Below are 25,277 nucleotides of genomic sequence, written 5' to 3' on the forward strand. Positions count from 1 at the left end.
AAAGTGTAATTTTTGAGAGAGAACTTTACCTGTGGGTCAGCAGCCACGGCTGAGGATATCATCTTGTCAGCGTCGTCCAGCTAAAAGCTCGAAAGCTAAAAGCCAATACAACTTTTCATCCAAAAAAAAAAGTCAATACAAGTGTGACTAGGAACTGAAATTTATTGAACATCAATCAATGGGTCCAACTATCATGGAATGAATCATGTTAGTTACATCCGAAATATCTGACATACATTTCCTTGAAGAATAGGGGTCTTTCTCAAGAAGGCTTATCTAACAATGGGATTTACCCACAAGACAACGGATGAGTCTGAAGGTCACAAACCACAATGTGGGAAAAAAAAAAAGAAAAAAAAATCCATTTCGAAATATTAGAATTCATGAGAAGTCATCAACTTTCTACTACATAACTTCAAATGAAGACAGATTCCTTCAGCAATATCCTGACTGTGCATTTGACAGCAACGCTACAAGTTCAAAGGAAAAATAGGCATTCTGTCATCAGATAAATGTAATTTAACTAACAGTAAGGGGCCTCCTAATCACTTAGTGACAGCTAATTGCTTGAGCACGGAGTGAAAAGACCCAAAATTTTCAAAGTGTTATGAATCCACTATATTTGGATGGATGACCACTTAGCTTTCACCTCTTGAGTTTCTCCATCTTTTGGGTTTTCCACTTTTTGTAACTCCTAAATGTACCTCTTATTCTTTGGGGATGTCTACATTCATCCACATTTTCACCTTCTTTTGGCTTTAGGTGTTTTGTCATTATGACTATCATATCTACTCATTATAATCCTAGGTCTATTAAAGGATATCTTAAGGAGGATAAAATGTACACAAGTAAAAAAAAAAAAAAAGCTTAAAAAAAATACCAATTTTTAAAGAATTAATATTAGTTCATAAAAATTTATTTTTTTATAATTTCTATGTCTTATTTAGTTTATTGCCTCCAACCCTTTTACTTTTTGTTTTACAACACAAAGAGGAATTGAACTACAAGACATGAAACCATTCCGAAACCGGTACGACATGGCCCAACTTTCTAAACGGACCGAACGAGTCAAGACATCAGATCGCGCGTCACGTACAAGTGGCTCGGACTTTGTGTATGCATGTGTGTGAACAACCTCAAAGTTTTTTCCCCGTTCAACGTCACCTTTGAAAAAATTCTGCATTTGCCTTTGACTGATCATCAAACAATCCAGCTGAAGTGATCCAATCTCATGATTTCCATCCACCTTGAGTTTGTAGGGTCACACATAAACCTGCACCTGTTTTCGAGGCAGATTGATAGACCCACCGAACAAGATGGCTCGCAATGTTTAGAATTCAAAGACCCTGCGGCCTTCTACCATGAGTTTACTTCTTAGAGTTTTGACACTACTGGAAACTGGACCCAATTGCCGTACTGCGGATTTTCTTTCTTGAATTCACTGGATCACCTTGGCCTTCAGTCCATTCCTCGAATTCTTTTAAAGTGGATGTATGCTTACTCTTCCTGACATCTTTGTGTGCAGTGAACATCATGGCTGAGAGTTATGTATCTGAACTCCACTGTACAGCCAATCCATTGCAAGTGGCAGAGTGCCTGGATTAACTATGATATTTCTTTACAAAGGCCTCTCTTTCTTTGTACTTCTTATACGGGAAGCTATAGCAGCCACATTACCCCCACGTATGCAAGAAGATGATCTGATCCGTGTCAAGGCAAATAATTCTCAAGCATCTTACCTTGGATAATTAATTACTGCCAACGTATTGAGTGATCCGCTGACTAATCATGCCTTTCAAGCTCTCGTGTTGGAATTAATGATCTATCTTAATGCGATCCCATACTAGCAAATTACAAACACTGTCATCTTATGTGGCGATGAGAGAAGAAAGAAATATAGGAGTATTTGATTGTCGTCACCGGCGTATAGCATATTCCTTGCCCTTGCATCAAAATCACATTCTATACCTGGCTGGTGCTATGATTCACAAGGATCTGCCTAAATCCATGAAGTAGTTTTACGTAACCAATTTAAGGCTGAGGTCGCACGAGATTGACTTACCAGGAGGAGAAGAGAAGGATGCTGCAAACTGATGAACCTGGATACCAGCTGAAAGTCGGAGTGGGGAATTGGACAGTATGGCTCGGATGCTTTCAGAGGGCTGTCAATCTGGAGAGAAAAATAATGTTTCATGAACCTCCTTTCATGCGTGAGCATAGCAGATATCAGTATAAATTTCTTTTCGTAGATCGAAACGAGTTTTTCCATCTAAGGAAGTCTAGTCTTCTTCAGGCGAGTTGAACGAACGGTCTACTCAAGGGCCAGAGAGCGAGCAGAATAACCGTCAATGGGTCTTTCAAATCCAATAAATGGTTAACCCACGATTGATCTTTATATCGTCTACCTCCGTCTCGCATGAGAAATCGAATTCGGGGTGATCAAAGCTTGTAGCATTTGCTTTTTTCGGAACAGGATATCTTCTGAAAACTTGAACGATGAAGGTTGAAAGAACGCAGAATAAATTTAGTAAGCTGCTTGGAATTAGAACAATTTTCATCCTTATTGTTAGAGAAAAGAAATAAGAGAAAGAGAGAAAGGAATTTCTATTTTTGTCTTATCACATTTGGTATATCTTAAGGATTATATATATTAGTGTATGGACTTTAAACAAGAAAAATAATATAGACTGTAGCAGAATCATGCTAACAAAGAAAGATATCACGAGTTGATATAGGTTGTGTGATCCATAAAATAACGCTAACAAGATCATGCTAATAAATAAAAATAATAAAAGCTGATACAAGATCATGCTAATAAAGAAATTGAAATAATTTTCTTCCTTATAATCAAAGAATATTGGCTTTTCCAAAATAAGGTTTTTGTAGCTTTTGGGTGGAGCTACAGAGTCTCTAGTACATGAGAGCAGATATTCTTTTTTAAGAAGTGTGAGAACTTGTGCAGATATGTGTTTAGTACTACATCGGTTATGCACTAAGTAGACCTTGGATATTTACACAGGACCAAAGAACCCAACATCTTCTGGTTAGCCTTTATGGATGAGACCCTAAGTCGTGACAAATGATATTAGAGTAGACTCGGTTCATCACCTATATAGATTAAGGGATATTGTAGCACATACCTATTTGGGTTGATCACGTGTTGATCGTAGTATTTGTTATCGGAATTAAATGGATTTGAATCCTTAAGCTGGCGAGGGAGTTAGAGCTTAAATGAAGAGAGTATGTAAAGATTTGTATAGGTATATGTTTAATCCCACATCAATTACGCACTGAATAGATCTTTGATTCTTATACTTTTTGGCTAGTCTTTTTTGATGAGATTCTGGATCATGACAAGAAGACCTGAAAGTGAGTTGAACGAACCTCTCTTCTAGAAATGCCACAGTATTTATTCTCATTTTTCACTTCCCTATAAATAAGGAATATTTATTATTCCCAATTCTTATCTCGAATGTTAAAAAATTAAATTTAAAACAAGATAGAAGCTATAAAAGGAAGAAGTATCACCCCTGCAGAGACCATTATGAAAATAGATAAAGCAAAATATTAATTCCTCTCGGGATTAAGTTGCAACGTTTAGAACAATCCTTCCAAGATGGAGGGGAATATATTCACTTCCAAAAGAGCACACGATACCATGCCATGTATGAACGTCCGTTCGCATTAATTATTGGCACGCTTGACTTTCCCTCATCCAAACAATAAATCACAGCCTGATAATAAACAATCAGCACTGAAACACTTTTAATACGTCTAAAGATATCACATATTTAGTATCATCTAAAAGTTGTAGCTCACATGGAAACTTCTATACAGCAAGAAAGTCTATGGACAGGACAATCTTTAGTCGAATTAGATTTTTGGTTGACTCAGATGGATATCCTTCTGGTCACGTAAGCCTAATATTGGACCTTATTAATTGTAACTTTATATATTTTAGGGCAGGAACCTGCCGCCAGAAGGTAGGGAAAGGAAAAACAGCTCAATGCTATGTAAATACAGTATATCTTATGAAGTACATTAATTATAAAAATAATCGACCAACACTGCATGATGTCGAACATTTTGAAGTCGTGCTACCTTGAATTCTACCTTCAGACCACAATATAATTCCCTTCCCCATTTGATGATTTTTTTGTCGGTTTTGAGAATGTTATTGCCTTGTCGGCTTCCGATGCTTTGTTGCTAATTTGTATGTGGCATGTTGGATAGATTTTGGCATGTCAGTAAGTTGTATAAGAAATTTAAATCAACTAACTTACATAGTAATATGATACATTTTTACCAAATTAAAATTTATAATATAAATTTCTATCAAAAATTGACTTATATTCACGTATTCAATCATAGATATCAAATCTCACGTTCATTCCCAATTCTATAGTTTACATGACAGGTGCATCAAACCCTGCATAGGTTGATCGATCATTTTGTTTCGCACGAAAGATACAACTCAAACCCTGCACAGGTGCATCACCAACAAGAAGCGCGCGCCACTTGCGTGAGCCGAACAAAGGGCCATCTCCTCCAAGATGGGTCAACAGTTCGGTGGGCCGTCATCCTGGCTTGTGCCACCCTCAAATGTAAATCTATCTTCCCTTCTCTCCGAGGAACTACTTTTTCTTCTTTTATCTCCCTAAAAGCTTGACTTCGACCTTAATGCACCATTCTTGTCTTGTTTCGAGAAGGCTAGACCGATGCCCATGAGCAATTATTGGGGCATTGAGCTCCCTGATTTGTTTCGGTAGCCAAATGGATAGCCTACCTTCTCGTCAGAGAGGTGGTCCTCTCGCACCAGGGTTGTGGCTTCCCTGTAAAGTACATATATATCTATATATATTTATATAGTCTTGCTGACCGATAGGTTAATACATTGTTATAAACACTTAATTATCATAGTCTATCGATACAGAGTCCATCTTGATGGGAATTGGAACCTCAAATTCATGTTTCATGAGCATCCATCCACAAGATTAATAAATCAACCGAGCTGCACCGTAATTTATTTATTATTTCAAGAACTTTGAATTCTCCTGTGCGAGAAGCATTCCGGCCGATATTTTCAACAGAGTACGACCTGGATGGGCCAAAAGTCATTTACCATCACCATCAGTTAATTTCACAAACAGCTCGAAGCATTCACTAACCTCCCATACAAATTATGGAGTTCCGTTGCTCTTTGGAGTTCTGTTTTGGAAGGCTGAGCATTGCTATCCGTAGGCTAAATGTCTAAAATCCCAACAAAAGTCAGTGGTGGGCATTTCCATCATCTGATTCACATGCATGTAGGGACCGTTGTTTGACTCTTCCAAGCCTAACTCTTCATATATATGGTCGAACTGAACATTCTTGATATTTATTCCAAGATAGTCGTCTGCAGTAACTTTTGAGATGCGAGAGGTAGATAATTGGAAGAGCAGAAGCTTTGGGCACTCTACGATCTGTACCTCCAAGTCCTTCATGCACCATTGGATGTGAATTATGAAACACTCAACATCATATTGAACTATATGATCACTAAAAATTCAGTTTAATCACTAGTGAATGATGTACCTGTAAGACCCGACCCTTCAAGCAAATTGGGCCTGGTCCAATTTTTCCTCGCTGAAGGCCGATCACATTCTCATCATCGTCGCGGCCAATTCTCGCCGGAAAACTAGGTAAGGGCTCGGCCTCCCTCGAGTTACCCTCTCTCCCTTTCTCTGAATTCTTTGGAGCCCGATGACTGGCTGGTGGTTGCTAGATTTTAGCTAAGAAGGGCAGCCCTGTTTTTTCCTATTTTCAGATGTCGAGCCATCTTCTCTTTCTTCGATCTTTATCCACCGCTAGCACTCGTCATCGGGGTCTTCCCCTAGTTCCTCTTAGTGGTAGGATACCATGGCCGAAGTTCTGGCCACCAGGATGCTCTATTCCTCGGCTTAAAGGGGTCGAAAACCCTTGCTTTGAGTGAAACTAGTGCTTTTGGCCACTAGTCGCCGCCAGCCGCCGTTGGCCGGCCGTGGGTTCCTAACACCAAGCCCACTTGTAGCCACCCTCTTCCTTCTTATTCCTTGGTTATTTCGGATATTGTTAGAATTGGTCACCCTGATATCTATCTAAACTCCTGCATCTTAGTGCGGATGTGGTCAGATGAATTCTACTTTGATCGAACCGATTAGGGTGTCAGGCACTTACCACTTAATTAGCCCTATCCTTCTTCATTCTTATTGAGCATAAAGTCCTGTCTCTCTTTGTTCGAATTCCAGTTGACTCCATTGTGGAGGCCCTGAACTGCTCTGGTACTTGGAGATAGATCGGCCTATTATTTCAGTCCCAGTTAGATCTTTTGAAATTTGACCACTTTTAAACTTTACCTAACTAGTTAAATTCTTCTTACTCGGACCGACCTAAGCAATTGGGCACTATCACTTAACCAACCTGATTTGGGGGTATGAGATCGTTCTCCAATAGTATTTAATTTTGACTTCGTTTGACTTCTGAAATGATGATGAAATTTATGATATTTTAATTATATTAAAAAAAGGTGCACATGACCCATTTAACTGAAGTAGAATTTTGAAGTGATAAGAGATAAGTAACCTAATGCTTCAATATGTACTTTCTAATTTTTTGGTAAAATAATAATAATTTGATTAAATATTAATTATGATATCTACTTTATAATTAGTTAAATGGGTCAGGCATGCTAATGTTACGATTATTTTAAAATATGTAATATGCTATGCTATAAAATTTGAAAAAATATGACGCGGTAAATCATGAAAAACCTATTTTATAAGTATACATTCTCAGCACAGTTATAATTTGATTTTGCCCCGCCAATGGAATTATTCATTGGCCCTCTCGACTTGTAATTTATGAGAAATTGATTTTGACATTATACCACCGGTGATTAGGAGCAGTGGTATTTGGGATATCGTGCCACCGATGGTTAATAAAGTTTTTGGCACTTTGTGCATTCTAACCTGGGCCACAGAATTACATAGCTAGTATACTTCAAAAAGAAATATGCATTATTCGAGAAATAATTTATTTTTCAGTCAATATTTTATGCTTTTAACTAATTATTTGGCATGCTTTGACCCATTTTGGAGTGTTATGTTTGTTTATTAGGCTAATGTAGCTTATTATTATGGTTTCTCTATTTTTCAGATCAGAATACATGATTGCTCGAGACTTGAAGAGTGTGCTAGTTCTTTTAAAGATACTTTCAGTTATTGAAGTTTTACTCAATCTAGTTAGAATATTTTATTTGATTTATGTTAGTAGTTAGCAATTGCTGACTTATGTCACTTTGAAACTATTGTAAGAATCATTTGAATAAGTTCTTGATTAAATAAATTTTTAGAAATTATTATTGCTTTGATATGATCTGTAGCCTTGCATGCTTGTATGGTCCGCTATATAGGTATGCAGCGTTTGTTCCACTCTAAGTTCACGGCGTGACAGTAGCACTATGAGTTGTCCTCTGCAAAAAAACAAGACATATCTCAACTTAAGTTCTTAATCAAGTATTTTTGAGAGGACAACTTATGGTGCTACAACATTCAGTTGACATTAAACTGAATACTCTCAATATGATTTGGTTCTTTTTTGTTCTCTCATATAATACTCTCAAATGAAATATAAAAGTGTGATAGAACAAATAGAAGTCGATATCTTCTACTTCAAAATGCGAGAGCGGTATAGAATATAGGAACTGTCTGCTAAACTTTTTTATCATGAATAGAACTTGTTTAATTTATTTTGCATCTTCATAGCTTCAAATTGGATCTTATATATCTATTGCAATCCCCCAGCTTTAGGTTGTACACTTTGAATTGAAATCTTGGTTGTACTGGCCATGTTCTCTCAATGAAAGCACCGCTTTTAAGATTTTAGGAAAGAGTACCTGCATGCATTTTTGCTGTCATTTGGTTGCTCTTCATCTCCAACAAGATAAAGAGGCTCAAAGTTGTAGATTTCCTATATAGTTTAGCTTGCAATTTCACAAGCACGAAAGTGGATTAATGGTAAACCTCCACAGACTTTATATCGTAGTCTTCTAAGAAAACGTTATGCAAGATCCGGTTAGTGAATGAAGAGTCCTTAGCATCCTTAATGTAGGATGCTAACATGATAGCAAATATTTCACTTGGCGGTCCCACATGATTTCTCTCTTGCCATGAAGTGGAATTTCCTCGATGTCACATGGCGGCCACTCTAAATAAAATGATGATTTTCAATATGTGTGGTCATAAGTGGGATGAACTCTAAAGTTATAGGGACATTTACGTAGTTGTAAAAGGAAAACGGATGAGAGCCTTTACCACTAAACTAGTTAGTGTGTACAAGACCCGATGTGAATGATCAATGAATGACGTCAAAATGTGGTATCAAGTTGTTGGCATTCTTTCCATCCCATCTTGATGAGCACTAGGGAGTTCGAGTCCCAAGGAACTCTCTTGGTTGGCGGAGGAAGGTGCCGAGTCTTCAACGACAATGAGGTTGATATGCATAGGTGTGCCACTGGTGTCTGATTAGGCAGAAAGATGGTGACAGGGATCGGAGGGAGAATGAAAAGTAATATGAATTTAGGTGCCTTAATTTTAAAAAACTTTCGCCACCATCATACCACCATTTGAAGGTAGATAAGGGGTGTAGTATTGGCCTATAGTAGAAAGTTCAGTTACACCTACTTCTAGGATAAAAGGTATATTAAAACTAAGATAAAAATTAAAGATTTATTGAGTTGATTGTCAAAGAGTTCCTCATACAGAGTATAAGTTCATAATTAATACTAATACATAATATTTGTCTACTCAGATTGTTGTTATCCACATTCTCCATTCCTAATGTTTCTGATATTTGGTGCCAGTTGCTTTCTCACTACTTTTCGACCATTAGGATAGTCAAGTTATATCAACTGATAGACCGATACTGTATCGATCTTGGTCCATCATTAATCTACCTTCGGCTTGTGCTGGCTGTCTCTGCAATATGTTGTTCTATACCTTGGAACACCCCTGAGACCTATCCAATCATCCTTATGGTTGACTATTGTCATTTTAATCTTTTGGCCTTCTTGTCAATATTATAGCCAAATCTTCCTCCTTTAGCTTATCGCTCCATACAATTCATGAAATTTATCATGACCAAAATCCATCAAACCTGACAAGGATCACGAAGCTTTCATTTGCTTGACTTTGTCCAACTCTGTCTACATGGTGCCTGCTCGTAGCTGGTTTCTGGGTGGTTGAGATGTAATGCAAGCATAAGTATGGACAGTATGACATGATAGCGTGTTAATTGCTTAGTTTGTAGCAATAGGCAAGACTCTTGGAAGATGGTTCCATTGAAATTTTGGAAATTGTTATCCTAGTGAAAATCTCAAATCATTGTTCCAAATCATCCACTTTAGAGACAAGGTAGCTAAAGCACTCGTATGAGTAAGTTTGAAGAATGGAGGTGAGGTAGATGGTCCCATTGATGTTTTTTTTAGTTGTTGATGTAAAGGGAGGGTATGAAAACCCACCCAGGTTTTATTTGTAGAGAAGTTATTTACAATATAAAGATGAAAGTAAAGGTGATTGTTCTACATGTAAGGCGGGTCTGGCCTCAGCAAACATTGGTTTCAACCTCTCCTCGAGGTGACCACGTAACAATATTTATCCCTCACAAGTGAAGTTAGCCAGGCGACCAAAATGCGAATCAAAAAGGATCCTGGATATTCCCAGCTCTATTGCTCGCCAAGTTCTTCGATAAACTTCGTCAATGCTGTCTCCCATTTTCCTTTGTATACTGATGTTCAGCTCTTAATTAGTGTTAGGCCTTTCTCGAATCTAAAAATCCACAGAACCCAGCAATCCCAAGCCTTGTTCGTTATATTCTTTGAGAGCTGTTGTCGCCATATAGTCCATAGCTCCTCCAAAGTTTTTGAGAAAAGGTCGGGATTTGCATTTTCCGCATTACCAACTGCCAAATTTCCTTCGAGAATCTGCATATGAAATAGGTGTGCTGCCGTTTCCTCTTCTTCGCAACGTATTTCCCTTGCACACTGATGGTCCCATTGATGGGTTAAGCGAAAGAGAAATAGGTTGGCATTGTACAATAATATGTCATGGCGGTTTCTGCAATGGTGCTGTAGCATCATCATCAAGGGTGTCGGTATCCAACAACGACATGTCATTGCCATCGCTGCAACAAGTCGAGCGGGCGCAATTAGAGCCTGTTGGTTATCAATCTGCTGTCGAGCCTTTGATTAGGTTCTCTGAGATCGAAGCGAGAATCACAGAGGGACCCTTGGGGGCCGAGGGTGGTGAAAGTGAACCCCACCGCAAGCAAACGTGAACAGAAAAAGCCTCGCAGCACTCGAGTCAGATGAGCAAGGCCGGAGCTCGACCGTGCGATGGAGATCGAGCAGCACGTCAGCATCACATTTGAGGAGCTAGGGTCCATGCCTTAAAGGAGGGGTGAATAAGTGGCACCTTAGAATACCTAGTGCACCCTCTCAATATCAACATAAATGAGGCAAGATTTGGGGGGGAGATGGAGGGCAGGAAGCACATGGGAGTTGCCTTCTCTCGTGTCACAAGGCTCTTTTACTATTTGAGATGGTAGAAGTATACGAAGAAACTTGAGCAGATGGGAGGAGGTTGGTTAGTGCTGTAGAGCTCGATGTCGCAAGCATTCCCCAAATTAAAATCTCACTCATACTAACATCAGCTGTATCTTACTTAGATGATAGCGAAAAACCGAAATCAAGACCACCCTTCGTTTTACTTTCTTATTCGCAGCCCATTAGTAATCACTTTCTCAAAGACCCTCTCTCTCTCTCTCTCTCTCTCTCTCTCTCTCTCTCTCTATCTATCTATCTATCTCTACTCTCTAGTCCCCACCCATCATCTTATCCATGAAACTGATGGTCAGGGATGGCTCACTAAATAACTAGTCCTTGCTTCGCATTTGCTGCTAGACAGATGCGAACACATAGATCGAGAGAAAAGAAATAATAGAGTGGAGTAGAGGAAGGAGAAGTGGAAGGAAGGAGAGTTGGTTCTCTAAGTCTATAAATAACCTCTCCTGTTTCCAAAAGCAAACCCCACTACGCTCTTTGCATCTCTCTTTCTAGAGAGGATAGAAAGAGGGCAAGGACAGCCCCCAGCTAGAATTTCTCTCCTTTTCTGTCCTCAGCCTTCTTCTTCACCTCACCTCCCTCTTTTCTCCACTTTCCCATCTTGTACCGGTAAGCTAAACAAAAAAAAAAAAGCGATTACATATATATATATACACACATACATATATATATATATATATATATATATATATATATATATATATATATATATATATATATATATATATATATATATATATATAAAAGTATGACCGCTAAAATGTTCGTTTCTCCATTCACATCCCAATTCCATCCCTTACCCATTTGATGTTACCAGCTGTACTATAAGAAGCCACCTCGATCGGCTTCCAATTTCTTTGTTTCGTTCGGGTGAAGGGAGGAGCCAAGAGGAAGAAGCACTGGAGCGGCCGGAGAAGATGGGCCGGGGAAAGATCGAGATCAAGAGGATAGAGAACACGACGAACCGGCAGGTGACCTTCTGCAAGCGCCGCAACGGCCTGCTCAAAAAGGCCTACGAGTTGTCCGTGCTCTGCGACGCGGAGGTCGCCCTTATCGTCTTCTCGAGCCGCGGCCGCCTCTACGAGTACGCCAACAACAGGTGATGTTCTTCGATGATCAACTACAACTACCTGCTTCCCTCTTGCTTCAGTTCCATGCCATAAGGAGGCGCTCTTTTACCTTCTTTTCCTCCTCTTTTTCCTTTGTTGGGTAAAACAGTCTGCTATAGCTACTCCTTGTAGGTTTGGAGGCATGGATCATTAGAGATGTTTCTACTTTTTTTTGAAAGGAACAAAAAAAGGGGGAATTATTTCTTGTGAGACTTGTTGGATTGTTAGCTGGAGCTGATTTTTCTTGTTTGTTCCTTTTGGTTTTCTGTAGTTAGATCTGAACTGGTGATAGATCTAACAGTGTGGGCGGTGGGATGTTTAGATAGATTTAGTACAGAGCGGTGCTGAGCTTGTATTTGCTAGACTGCTGGTCCTCTTCTTTTCTTTCTGTATTTATGCTCTTTCCTTTCTCTCTGATGGGGTGGTGTTATTGTGTGAGCTTCCTGTTTAGAGATCCATCTGGTATTATAAAAATCTCTTTTTTCTCTTTTGTTCCCTTTCCTTGCTTTGTTGAGTGGAAGCATAGATCTGTGCAAGGCCGCAGCAGTTGGGAGAAGTGGTCGGAATAGAAAGGTGAGGTTAAGGATGGGGGCTGCTAGTGGTTGGGGTATTGGTATTGGAGGAAAGAAGTCCCACCCCCGGCCTCCTTTAGGATCTCAGCCTTGCCACTTCCTCTCTCTTTTCCTCCCTTCTTTATTCCCCAACCCCCTCCTGCTGTGCTCCTCTCATCCTTCCTTCCTCTCTCAAAACTCTCTCTCTCTCTCTCTCTTCACGTCACCCATCAGCCTGATAAGAAGCTGTCACGCTCCCATTAGCCCATTCCTCGGCCAAAGTACTCCTCCCTTCACACGTCACTCCTTTATTCCTCTTTAGTTACCCAATGGCCGGTTAGGGTTTCTCCGGTGCGGATTAGGGTTTCACTGAAACTCTGCTTTCCCATTCTACCCCCTCTTTCTTTCTCTCTCTACGTATGTTACAAGTTGCTAGCTACTACGAATCTTTGGAGGGAACCCTTCACGAGATCTCCCCAGCTCTTCCCATTCTGACACCATCTCTGCCACCCTCCCCCAAACCTCTCTCTCTCCTCCCATCTCTCCATCAGAAAATTAATATTCTGTGGGAGCCGAGGGAATACGGAGGAGAACTGGAGCCAATGGGGTGATTGTACTCCGGGGGTTTTGGCATGGAAAGGCTACAAAGGCCGAGAGCGTCAGAAGAAGGACGCGAGGACAGGGGGTGGAGGTGATCGAGGCGGGCAAAGGAGTGGGGCGACGGTGATTGCACCGCGGGTAAAGGAAGCGGCGACGGCGTGGGAGGGCCAAGCGTCGCGGTCTCTAGGGCGGAGGCGGTCGGGCCAATCATATCGTGGGATCGCGTGCCAGCGTGGCAGAGAGTAGCCAATCGGATCCTCGAGGAAACTAAGGTTGGAGAAAGGTCCGGTGGCGGAAGACAAGACCTGGGGCTTTGGGAATCGGAAATTTATTATTTTATTTATCGACAGGTGCCATCCATCCTTTCTTCTTATTATTCGTCTTGTTTAACAGGAAGTGTTTGATATATCCACTCTGTTGGTGCTTGCAATAATCTCTCAGCACTACATTATTTTATGGTTGAAGATATGAGGCAGGGTTAAACCTAGTTGGAACTGGAAATAAGAAAACGTTGGAAAGTAGATGATATTAAATGCATATTTGAAAAGACCTCTGATGGCATCTGATTTGAGTCTTCAAATCAGTATGATTCACTTGAGTGAGAAAATCTTTTGGATGTTCTTTAGTTGGATTTGAGATATATTAAAATGCATAATATTAGCGTATTTTGATTTGAGGTTGTGGGTATAAAGGGCTTAAAACGGTGCACTGAGGACCTGAGTTCAATAGCAACATATTAGCTGACTAGTAAGATATTTCGAAAAAATATAATTATACCTGTGGCAGAGTTTCTTTGGTTTTTTCTGAAAAGAATAATAGTAATCCCCATTAGAAAATCAACAATCGCTTCTTTCTTTTTTTCTAACCCTTATAACATGCTTTTTTTTTGAATAGTCCTTTGAACATTCTTAAGATCTGTGTTGCTGTTAAGCAACTGAAGCCATAGGATTTAGGACAGACAAAGTATGGCTTTCGCACAAGTAAGACCATTTCTCCGCTAAAAGCCACTCAAGTATAACAATTCATTTTTTCCCATAATTTATTATTAGGTTTCCTTTCACTCTGATTTTGTTTTAGTCTTTTGAGGGCACGCTGAATGAGAGTTTCTTTACCAAATGGAAGGAAGAAATATGTGATTCGGTCTAAAAAGTTCTCTGACGATTTATTAGGTGGGGTCAAAGATAAATTTCTTTTTCAATAATCTATCATAAACTGACATCTTATATGTCAGTATTAGAGAGCAAACATCTGCATCCAAACTCTCCTTATGTGGCAGGATGTTCTTTTTTTGCTAATATTTCTATGTTACGAATATATAACAAAAGTTTGATAAAGTAATACAACATATTGGGTTACTGGAAATTAGCTATAGTACCTAGTGTTATATATCCTATCATTTTCTTGATTTATGATTCAAACTGGGAAATGAAGTCTGATACACAAACCTTCTATTTATTTTGAGAAAAACACCTCTAGTTTCTTTCTTTCTCTCTCTTTTTCTTTCCCCCTTTGGCACCAAAAAGACTGTCCTTTTACTACTACAAAGCAATCACGGCCACATCAATGAAGACTTTCTTTGCCATTCTCTTCATGAATAACGTTACAGATACTATCACTTCTTTGAGCAGCCTTGTCAAAGGGAGCTTGCCAGTGTTGTGCTAACTTTCAGATTCTCAGAATGAAATATAGTTATGATTAAAATGAATGCATATAAGGTTACCCAAGGCTACTCTCCCAAGAAAACAGTGCCATTGTAAATTTGATGATAGACGAATCACTATTTTTTGAATCAGTGTAAGGTCATTCCTTATCCAACTACAGCCCTGGAAACTGCTGCTTATTTGATTAACATTACCAGGAATTATTTCACAAAGCATAAAAAACCATAGTTCTGATTTTTTCCCCTAAGTTCAGCTAGAATTTGCCATGCATATAAATTTGATGAAGCATTAGTAGAAATAGCAAAGATAGATGCTAAATAATGCAAAAGTTTATTTTTTTGTTTGGCTCTTTCAGGCTTGTTTCTTGCTTATCATTTGTTTTTTTCCAATATGCCGCTGTTCTATTCATTGATATCTCTTGCTTGCTGGAACACCCTTAAAGAATTGTTAATAAATTTATGATCATCTGCATTATGAAGGGGCATGGATAACTAAACACAAACTGTCAATATTTTTTAAATTTGCTAAACTTGTGTTTCTTCATAAAGGATTCTGGTGATCATTATATTTCCAGATTTTTGTTCTTTTCTTGTCTTTAGTGAAGTGTTTATTGTAAGAAAACCACCACAATAAAGATTTTTGCAAAGTGAAGCATTTTCTTTTTAGATAGGGAAGCATGCTGCTGGCTAATTCTGACTTTATTTCAAGCCAATATTGGCATGGACAACTGTAACAACACCGACCAAAAAAATCATAGTACTTGTAGTGCTCAACCATTTAACAGATTTCTTCACATACAATTTCCGCTTCTCTTGTTCCACAATGATGCCTAGTCCATGTCAAAGAAAAGTTAGCATTAAACTACTGCCGTCCAAGTCTTCCATAAAATTTTTCATACATGAAATCAAGTTTCTGAAAACGACATGTTAAGATGTTACTTTACATATACCTTCTACTGCTAAAATAATGTCAACCTGCTCGTAAATAAATAGGAATATTGAAAATCGAATTTTTTTTGGAATTTGAAATAATGTGATGGGCGAACGACGGGAATTCCTTGAACTTTCTGCATATTCGATGGATTTCCTTACTTTCTACTCCTGGGTTGCCCGTACTGGATTTTAAATTGATGAGAAATTTATATTGTTTTTGGTGGTTGATCGGGGGCCTTCAAAATTACCAGTTGTTTTTTTTAATGGTATTTAGGATGCTAATAGATCATCAAGAATATGTGATAACTTTCTTGCATATTTTTTTGAAATTTTTCAGAAACAATTCAAGATATCTTCTTTTAAGAGCTAGGATCACTAAAGGTCCAGCAAATTATCAGAGCAAGGATAGAACCAAACCCAAGTCTCTCGTACCATTACAAGACTTTACCAACTTGGCCGATTGGTCCCATCAAATCCTTTCAAGAATGTAAATTATCATTATGGCAAATCATTATGGAAACTTCTCAGCGGAGACAATTGCAAAGCCTTCTGCATTTCTTTCATGTTAATCTAACATTACTTCTACGATGACTGTGAGGACTTGTACTGGTTAGTTCAACATCAGGTATGCATTAAGTAGATGTTGAATATATATATAGAGCTAAAGACTCCAAATAACATCTTCAGGCTAACCTTTTTGTATACGACCTTAAGTTGTGATAATGGGTTTCTTAGGCACCTGCACTCCCAACTTCTTTTTGTGCAAGTTTCTTTATGCTTCTGTATTTTTCTAGATCAATGGATCCCACAAGACTCTTTTGACCATGTCTTGGACTCTAAGACTTATTATGCATTAGGTTTCAACAGATCACAGTTTGACAATGAATCATTCCTATAAAATGGAAGATTTATGATTTGCATGCAATAATGCCTTGAATGATCTGGCTCTTTCCGATGTTAACCTTTTCAATATAACCAGTGATTTTAGATCATCTCAGTTTTTGCATGTCCTCATAAAAAGAAATAAAATGTTCTAATATATATTTGATAAATTCCAAAAGTGGAACATGAGAACTTTTGGGAGAAAAAAACAATTACTCAAGATCAATGATCTGAAATGGAAGACGACAGGATCATGTGGTTGCTGAAGTGGGCAGTCTCAGAACTACAATCATGTTCTAGTAGATCGTGAAGAAGATAATTTCTAAGGGCTTTTTTTTTCTCCAAAGAAAGATTTTATTTCACAGCATGCCTCATCTCACAAGATACTTACAAACAAAAGGGCATATCCTTTTCTAGAAGTGTTTATTTCAACTTTAAAAGTAATCATAGTATTCAAAATAGAAATTGGAAATAATATGTAGTTACTATATTCTGTCATTAAGTAATGTAATTTGTCACAAGAGAATGATTATTAGTTTTATGAAAGCTCCACATATATTAAATCTTTAATCATGTAGAAAAAGGTGAAAACCCACATTTATTAGCCAACAAATGACCCTCTTGGAATGCTGCAACTGATGCTTAATGGTGTTAGATCAAGTATGGGAGCTGAAAATAGGAAGGAAGATGCATTGGTTATGTTGCCAAAATTATCCAATCGTAGCAGATAATTTTTTTTTTGCTTTATTTATAAGCTGATGAATTGTTGATAAAACTGATTGAACAATCTCTAAATGCAACCTAAGAAAGATTCTGGAGGAATACTTCTAATCAACCAATCAATTAAACTAAATATGACAAAATATGACCTAGTGAAGTGAAAGGTTTTGGAACACACGACTTCTAATGTTTTAATAAACATACTATTCTGTGTGCAGTGTGAAAGCTACCATCGAGAGGTATAAAAAAGCATGCACTGATACCTCCAACCCTGGATCTGTTTTTGAAGCTAATTCCCAGGTAATATCTTTTTGTCATGGTTAATCCACATATTTACCTTTATTTCATTTTGCAAGAATCCATTTCGGAGAGATGTGTTTGTCCAAGTGCATGGTTCATCTTGTACGCACGAGCAATGGATGAGTTCTTTCTAGGCAGATGACATTTAAATCAATATATTATGCATCTATATTAGCTAAGCCCTCTCTATGCGTCATCATCTGGATATTCAACAACTGGGGCACAAACTAACCGGTTCATACTTTTTTTCCTAGCAAATTTGCATAGTTCTTGTTATGTTGATCCCAACTCTAAATGTCACTTGAGTGCTAGAAGGAAAAAATAGTATTATGGACACTAATGTTCCGGTTTAGTCTTCTCTGATTTGTTCTTTAATTCAACTGTTCTCCCTTGTAGTCTTTATTATTTTGAATTATATGTATCATGCCCTAATAGCTTGTGCCCTTAGAATGATATAGTCCACATACAATTTACTAATTTATGCAGCTTAATTCTTCTTTTTTTGAATGAAAGGGAAGTGAGTTGCCACTGGTTTATTTGATCAAAGGTATATACACAGTTTATGTACAGAACAAAGAAACAGAAAACATATTAAAAAGGGAGAACATAGTTTCTGTAGCTTAATTCTTCTTGAGCATATTTTTCAGTTTTTGCACCTTTGAAGAATATAAAAACCTCAAGCACCATAATGAGTGAGCTATAACTTCATAGAGCTCTCTTGAAAGTATCCCTTGTTAGTGATTCTTATTAAATGTCCATAAAATCTACTCATGTTAAGGTATCTTCTTCGAGATGTTGAAGGGCCGTTCATTGAATCAACTGAATAATATAGAACTCTGAATATCTCCACAGGAATAAGGTCCAATATAGTCACAGCCAAAGCCAGAGATACAAGTCATGAAAGTAATGGTTGTATCAGCTCGACAATGAACTTGTTCATTTTCACTTCTTAACCACAACTAATAGTTGAGAATATGCTTGACTTGAGTGTGTAATCTCTTGGGGATTTTGAAACCAGAAATATAAACCTGTAAACCAAAGAAGTGCACTAGGCTGTTATCATGTAAACCAAAGAAGTGCACTAGGCTGTTATCATAAGGTATGGTCAACTTTTTCCTTTGAAGATGAAATGCTTCCAAAGAAGTATTCCTTCTTATATTAGTGTGGATCTTAAAGAATCTATTTGCAATGTAATCTGAGCGCAGTCAAAGAAAATAGATCTATGATTTAGGGTTTTAATTTTTCTTCTTAATATGAAGCATGGTGATCTTACGTGAAGGCCTCAGTTTTAAAGTTAGACTCCACCTTTCTAGGCTCTATGTGGTGTGCTAAATCAGCCTTCAAGGGAATTCTAAACTGTAGAGTGGGGCAAGGGTATTCTTAACTTTCCACTCATCATGATCTTTCAATAATTCTATAGAATAGTAAAAGGATAACAAATGTTTATCAAGATAACATCTGAAGATAATTTAGAGAATGTCAAAAGCCTAATGCTTCATGAATTTTAGATTGTTATCAGCCACCTTAGTCTCCTCAAAAAGATGAGTAGCTTGGTTAGTTTTAGGATACTGATTTCCCTCCATGAGTTACTTGTGTAAGAGCAAGAAACTTAAGAAAGACTGGCGTTAGCAACATGCAAAATCTTTGCCAACAAAAAGCAAATCAAGATACCTATGACTACAAAGGGTCTTTTTTGTTCATACAAATAATTAGTTCATCTCTATGAAGTGAAAACCTAGAGCTTATTTTCCAAGAAAAAAAAAGTCTTAAAGCTTAACCTTCATGAAGGCTCATTTTGTAGACTAACCAGACTATCTACACTTGTCTTCACCATCCCAACTTATTATTAGGGAAGCAAAAAACATCTCCTCATGCAGAACCTGTGTTGTTCAAGTCGACAAAAAAAATTTAATAGTTCTCTTTTGAATATCGTTGTCCACTGTCTTAATAGTTTTCCCATTATAAATTTCTTTAGATATTTTCTTGGATGCATGGGCACAACATTTGACAAGTTAACACTTCTTAGCATCTATGAATAACATCATCCTGAATGGAAACTAAAAACTGGCCCCAGGATAAACAAATCTAGAATTATGAAACACTGCTAAACAATATTAAGACAAGTGCTACATCCCCTTTTTTTAATTTCCACAATTTAAGGGTTTTTTTATCAACAAATTTGTTAAAGTTCTTCATTTCTTTTACAAAAGCCACATATTTCAAATAAAATTGTCAGGACTGAACCATACGATACTAATCCTAAAGAAGTTATGGGCAGTTTCATATCCTACATTCTTCCAAGGAGGAAATTTTTCTGAGAAATCGACCATCCATTTCCTTTCAACCATTCTATATCAATCTACCCTAGTGAAATCGAAGCGGTAGGTGGTCATTTGGCAGTCTTTCCAAAGCAAAGTCACAGTACAGATTGATCGTCGACCCAGTCAGATTGGTCACCCACCAATTCTTTATCATTCTAATCTGAATAAAATAAGTCAGGAAATCTAGATCTAGTTTCTTCCACACAAGCAAAAATAAGTAGTAAGATCGTCCCCTTGGTATCTGCCTATCCTAAAACACTTCTCAAAGTTATAAGCCCACTTCAAAAGGAAATTCATTATAATTTCTAGAAGAAAAATCAGTCTTCCATGATGATAATATTTGAACAACGTTTATTATGACATTTCATCATCATCCTAGCCATTTTCAGTTCCATATTCTGTGAAAGGTTAATTTCATCTACTTGCCATGCAGCCCAACTTGATTTTTATTCTTCTCCTGCTCTATATTATTTTTTACGTATTTTAAGATGGTGCTGTCATCTATTATTCTTTTGATTGAATACATCTTCTAGTTAGCTAGTGTTATGGGTGATGCTATGCTGCTAAAGGTAATACAATAATTATTTTATGAGGGCACACGTAAGAATAAATTAAGTAAATGGAAGTACAATGAAGAACTAGATTCCAACGGGGAAGTGCATAAATTAGTACATTCTCTTTTGCCCGGCTTATCCTTTGTCATTAAATATATATATATATATATATATATATTGGAGCCCAATGCTATAATGGTTTTGCTTGAGTACATGGTATGTGATACTATATATGTTGGCAAATTTTCTTTTGAGCAAAACATATAATTGGAAACTGAAATGATTATCAACTCAAAATTCTTGAGATTCCTAGCTTAATTAACAATAAGCCCATATTCTCAAATCTATAATAAATAAACTCATGAATATATATAGTGCTAATGATATCATCAAGGGACTGTTGATGAAGATGATTATTGCATCCCTTCTAGCAGACAACCTTCAATTATGTTATTGGCAGGTTCTGCTTTTCTTTCTTTCTTTCTTTCTTTTTGCTAACAACTGTTAGCAATTTTGGGAGTAACAAGAATCAAATTGATTCTTCTTCCCTAAGTTTGGCTACTTCAACAGCGATCCAAAAATTACTGATGTACTGCAGAATTATGCTTAATGTGAAGTAGGTTCGTCTGCATTGTCCATCTACTGTGGAAATTTCAGTGAAAGCCACAGTGATCTACTTTCTCACAAGAAGACTCAAAATTTAATTTATCATGTAATGTCATGATTCTATCCTTTTTACTCTGGAAACACCCCTACATGCAATATGGAAGATCCGCCCTCATAGCAACAAGGAATGATTTCAATTGGATTACAAAATCATGCCATAACTTTTGTTTACAAAAGTTAACATGCAAAGACCAACCTCTTTTTCTGACACTTTAGCCATCCAGGGTTCTCACACCAGCTCGTCCTTTTGAGCCCTAAGCCTCTCTATCATCCAATTTTTGAAAATGGTATTCATGAGAACATATAATATGAGCCTTAATATGAAAATTTACTGATTATTGCTTGTCCATAACTAGAGATCTTAATCCACCTTGTCCTTACATTTGCTGCCACCAACCTCTTCATGACAAAAATTTGCAGCCTTAGATGGTACTTTCTCGCATTAGAGGTTCAAACACTAATCTAATTTCTCTTTAAAAACTTTTTGTGGATTTGATCATGCTCCTATCAATTTTATTGGTTTCCTCTATATGATCACCTAAGCTCACCAGGCACCTTATCGTCCCAACTCCCAAACCCCAATTCTTTGTGACATCTGAAATTAAACCAATTTATTTTATCTATAAAGTACAAACACTTACAGGTCTGTTCAGAGATGAGAAGGTTACAGAAGATGCCCTTTTTGGAGTTGTGGTAGTGTCTCCTCCTAGAACTCATCGAAGTCTCCATGTCTTCTGTCCTTTAGGAAATTATAATGCATTTATGTAAAGAGTTATGAAGGGCCATTTTGGGACCAGAAGTGGAGTACGAGATCATTTTGGTCTCTGCCTGTCATCTCCTTCTCTTTTTCTCTATTTTGGTCCATTTTGGGACCAGCGCATGGAAGGATCTTTGTCCTCGACATCTGCACATGGCATGCACAATTAATTTGGTTATTGCAAGTTAAACCTTGTTGGAATATTTCAAAATTCCGAGTCTGTCCTTCTTTGTCTTTTGTCTTTTTGTCTAGTGTACTTTCTTTAGTCCCACATTGGAAAGGAACAAAACTCAAAAAATCTTTATATAGTATTCAACCTTTTAACTTGGTGAAGCAAAGAAAGAAAGTAGCCCACGCGCACATGAGCCCAATGGAGGTCCAAGCCAAAATTGGCGAATCCGATCCGGACGCGTTGCGATTATCACGCGCAGGGGGGACCCCCCCCCCGCGGGTGTGGGCTTGAGTCAGGTTTCTTTTTGCCGTTTTATTTTTTGAATTGTTTTGATAAAACGTCGCACCTCTTTCGTAAAACGACATGTCTTTTAAATACGCCTCTTCATTTCTTTTTAAACCCTATCAGATCCGATAGAGTTAATCAATCAAAAAAAAGCCGCGCTTGGAGTGATCCAGTTGTTGTATCCTGGAGGATAGGCCGCCATTACCTGTTACACCGAGATTCATTCTCCGAGGGGCGCGATCTATTCTTAAGGACAGTGAAATCACGCCTCAACTGATAAGTTCTTCCTTCTCTCTATCTATCATTTTTCTTACAAACCTATCATGCTTAACTAGTTTAAAGTTCAATTAGACAAATGGAGGCCAACTAAACTTTTATCTTTTTACAACAATACACATAGCTTTCGTGATATTGGTGCTTACCATCTCTCAAAGGAAAACTAGGCAATGCATGGATATTTCTCAAAGCAATCTACTTATAGCACGTGATGTATTTTTTCATGGAAAGCACTTTCTTCTGATCTTATTGTGCTTAATCACAATGGTGGTCTTAATGAAGTCCATGTATAAAAAAAAAGAAGGGCATCTGGTTGCTTGATGATAGACTGCATGTATGTCGACTTAATGAAGCAAGACTTACCAGACATACTGATAGAGTCGATCATCTTAGCTTCTTTAGTGCATTTAGGAAGAAGAAAGAAAAAAATCTTGGCTCTCTAATATTATTCGAAGTCTGCTTTTTCAGCCAATATGGAGTCGTTAGAACTTCTACCTTCTGCTTGATTTCGAACAATCCAATAGCTAGTAATACTGACATATAAAATTCCGTTTGCATAATTGATTATTCTTTGTATGCTTAACATGCATTTTATTAGGGAATCAAATTTTTTGGAGCACTATCTTTTGAATTCCAAACTTACAAAAGCTGGTTCCTGTTATTATTCCAAATTGGCAGTTAAAATTTGTTTCATGTTTTCATATAGATTTCCTCAAAGAACGACCTTAACGCTTTCTGATTTGTAATTTGTAGTATTATCAACAAGAATCAACAAAACTGCGCCAGCAAATAATCAACCTTCAGAATTCAAACAGGTAACATGCACACTTGAGCTAGCATCATTTCTTCTCAAGTTTTGGAGTTAATTAGTTCTAACATGTCTTTGATTTGTAGGAATTTGATGGGAGAGTCTCTTGGCTCTATGAACCTTAGGGACCTGAAGCAACTGGAGGGTAGGTTGGAAAAGGGCATAAACAAAATAAGAACTAAAAAGGTAGTCATCTAGAAAGAGCATTGCCAATAAAATCTTCTACATGTATCTGCTTCTACTTTGCACATCTCTCTCTCCTTATTGATTGTTTCTTATTGTGCCAGAATGAGTTGCTGTTTGCTGAAATTGAATACATGCAGAAAAGGGTACATGTTGAGTCTAAAGCATTTTGATTTCTCATTATTTTGTTTGGTTGTCTTATAGTCTGATTTCGTTTACTTCTTAGGAGATGGAGCTGCAAAATGACAACATGTACCTAAGGAACAAGGTCTCTCTCTCTCTCTCTCTCTCTCTCTCTCTCTCTCTCTCTCTCTCTCTCTCTCTCTCTCTCTCTCTCTCTCTCTCCAATTTGTGACCTCAATAAATTGAGAAGCAACTTATGTGGAAACAGATTGCTGAGAACGAGAGAACACAGCAACAGATGAATATGTTACACCCGACAACTGAATATGAAGTCATGGCTCCATATGATTCAAGGAACTTCCTTCAAGTGAATCTCATGCAAAGCAATCAGCATTACCCTCATCAGCAGCAGACAGCTCTCCAACTGGGGTACGGACCTTTCCTGCATCACCAAATTTCATAGCAAATAAGCACGCACATGCACTGGCTCATGCATACCCTCTGTATACTACTATATCATTCCATTTATTTTCTCCTCAATCATTTGTTGATTCTGTTAACAAGAACTAACATCGATCCATTTCATTTCCTTTGTTTTTTGGGTAGATGAGACTCCATGTTTGGTGGTTCTGCAATGTCAAGCCCGTTGGTGTAGAGTTGGAATGTTTGAGAGTAGTTTATGGCAAGTCACGCTCTCTCCTCCAAAATTGACTCATAAGACTATTGTTTGCAGAGTGCTACATATAAACATTTTCACTTAGTTGTATGCTCTAACTGTATGCCTTTTCACTTCAAATTGCAACATAAATGACTGGTGTTTTTCTTATTTGTCGTGGTCATCGAAGATAATGTTATTTTATTGCTATTACTACTGTTGCAGGATAATGATGGGATATTAGTAATCTTAATTTCTAGAAATCTGGATGATGGAGTTTTTGTTGTGCCCGGAATAAGTGAGGTCTGAGTACCGAGGTGGATGACATATTTTTATGCTAGTCAAGTTTTTGAAGCTATATATATGGACGAGAATGTAGGTGGTTTCAGTAAAATTAGGTGCAAATGTTGACTCGATAGGTTTTACTAATGGCCGTGGATGGAGATATTGCTACCAGGATAAGGTGATAGGACCAAAGATATATAATGTGATGATACCTCACTACAGACTTCAGAAGTTCAACATCCCCTTGGGTTAACGTATGCATGTTGCTAGGTTAAAGTATTGCACACAACTAATGACTGCATTGTATGGTGTGAGATTAGGCTTCCTCCAAAGCTTAGAGAATGTTGTTGATCTTATTGTTTTGGTTTTGCCAATGATGAAGATAACTATTGTACGTTTAGTTGAAAGTTTTCAAGCAGTTTAGGAATGGGTCTCAAGGGAAACGAGAGAGAAAATAGATGAGGCAAGCAGTGCTAAGACTATATATTCTTGCCCTCAGCGAGTTTTTTTGATGTGGAACAGTAGAAATTTCAGATGGAGACGAACGGGTGCTTGTGGTAATCGATTATTCAGTCATAGGAAGACTTTCTGGCTTAGGTGATGCACATATCTAAATGCCTGAATGTGAAACTTTTACCAATCCGGCAGAAAGATGGGTGGAGATATGAGATACTAGGTCTGTGTGTTGCTCATCACTGTAATCTTGCAACTTTTCCTTATGTAAAATTGTTCCTTTGTCAAGCTTCACATAGAGTTTTTGATAAAAGATCTATATTTCTATTTGAGCAAAATAAACCTTTT

The 25,277-nt window shown here is 37.6% G+C and overlaps 1 protein-coding gene across 1 annotated transcript; it reads left to right on the forward strand.

The window, feature by feature from the left end:
* The first annotated feature begins 10,959 nt into the window (after positions 1–10,959).
* Positions 10,960–24,362, forward strand: LOC103708647 (MADS-box transcription factor 3). The gene is made up of 9 exons (XM_039129219.3): positions 10,960–11,245; positions 11,454–11,735; positions 17,310–17,391; positions 23,176–23,237; positions 23,317–23,416; positions 23,518–23,559; positions 23,640–23,681; positions 23,805–23,965; positions 24,143–24,362. The coding sequence occupies exons 2-9, from the start codon at positions 11,554–11,556 to the stop codon at positions 24,144–24,146; spliced, it is 675 nt and encodes a 224-aa protein (XP_038985147.1). The 5' UTR covers positions 10,960–11,245; positions 11,454–11,553; the 3' UTR covers positions 24,147–24,362.
* Positions 24,363–25,277: the final 915 nt, after the last annotated feature.

The sequence above is a fragment of the Phoenix dactylifera genome, chromosome 5 (assembly GCF_051530095.1).
Source record: "Phoenix dactylifera cultivar Ajwa chromosome 5, Ajwa_hap1_PhDact_Kaust_v1.1, whole genome shotgun sequence".
Lineage (NCBI taxonomy): Eukaryota > Viridiplantae > Streptophyta > Magnoliopsida > Arecales > Arecaceae > Phoenix > Phoenix dactylifera.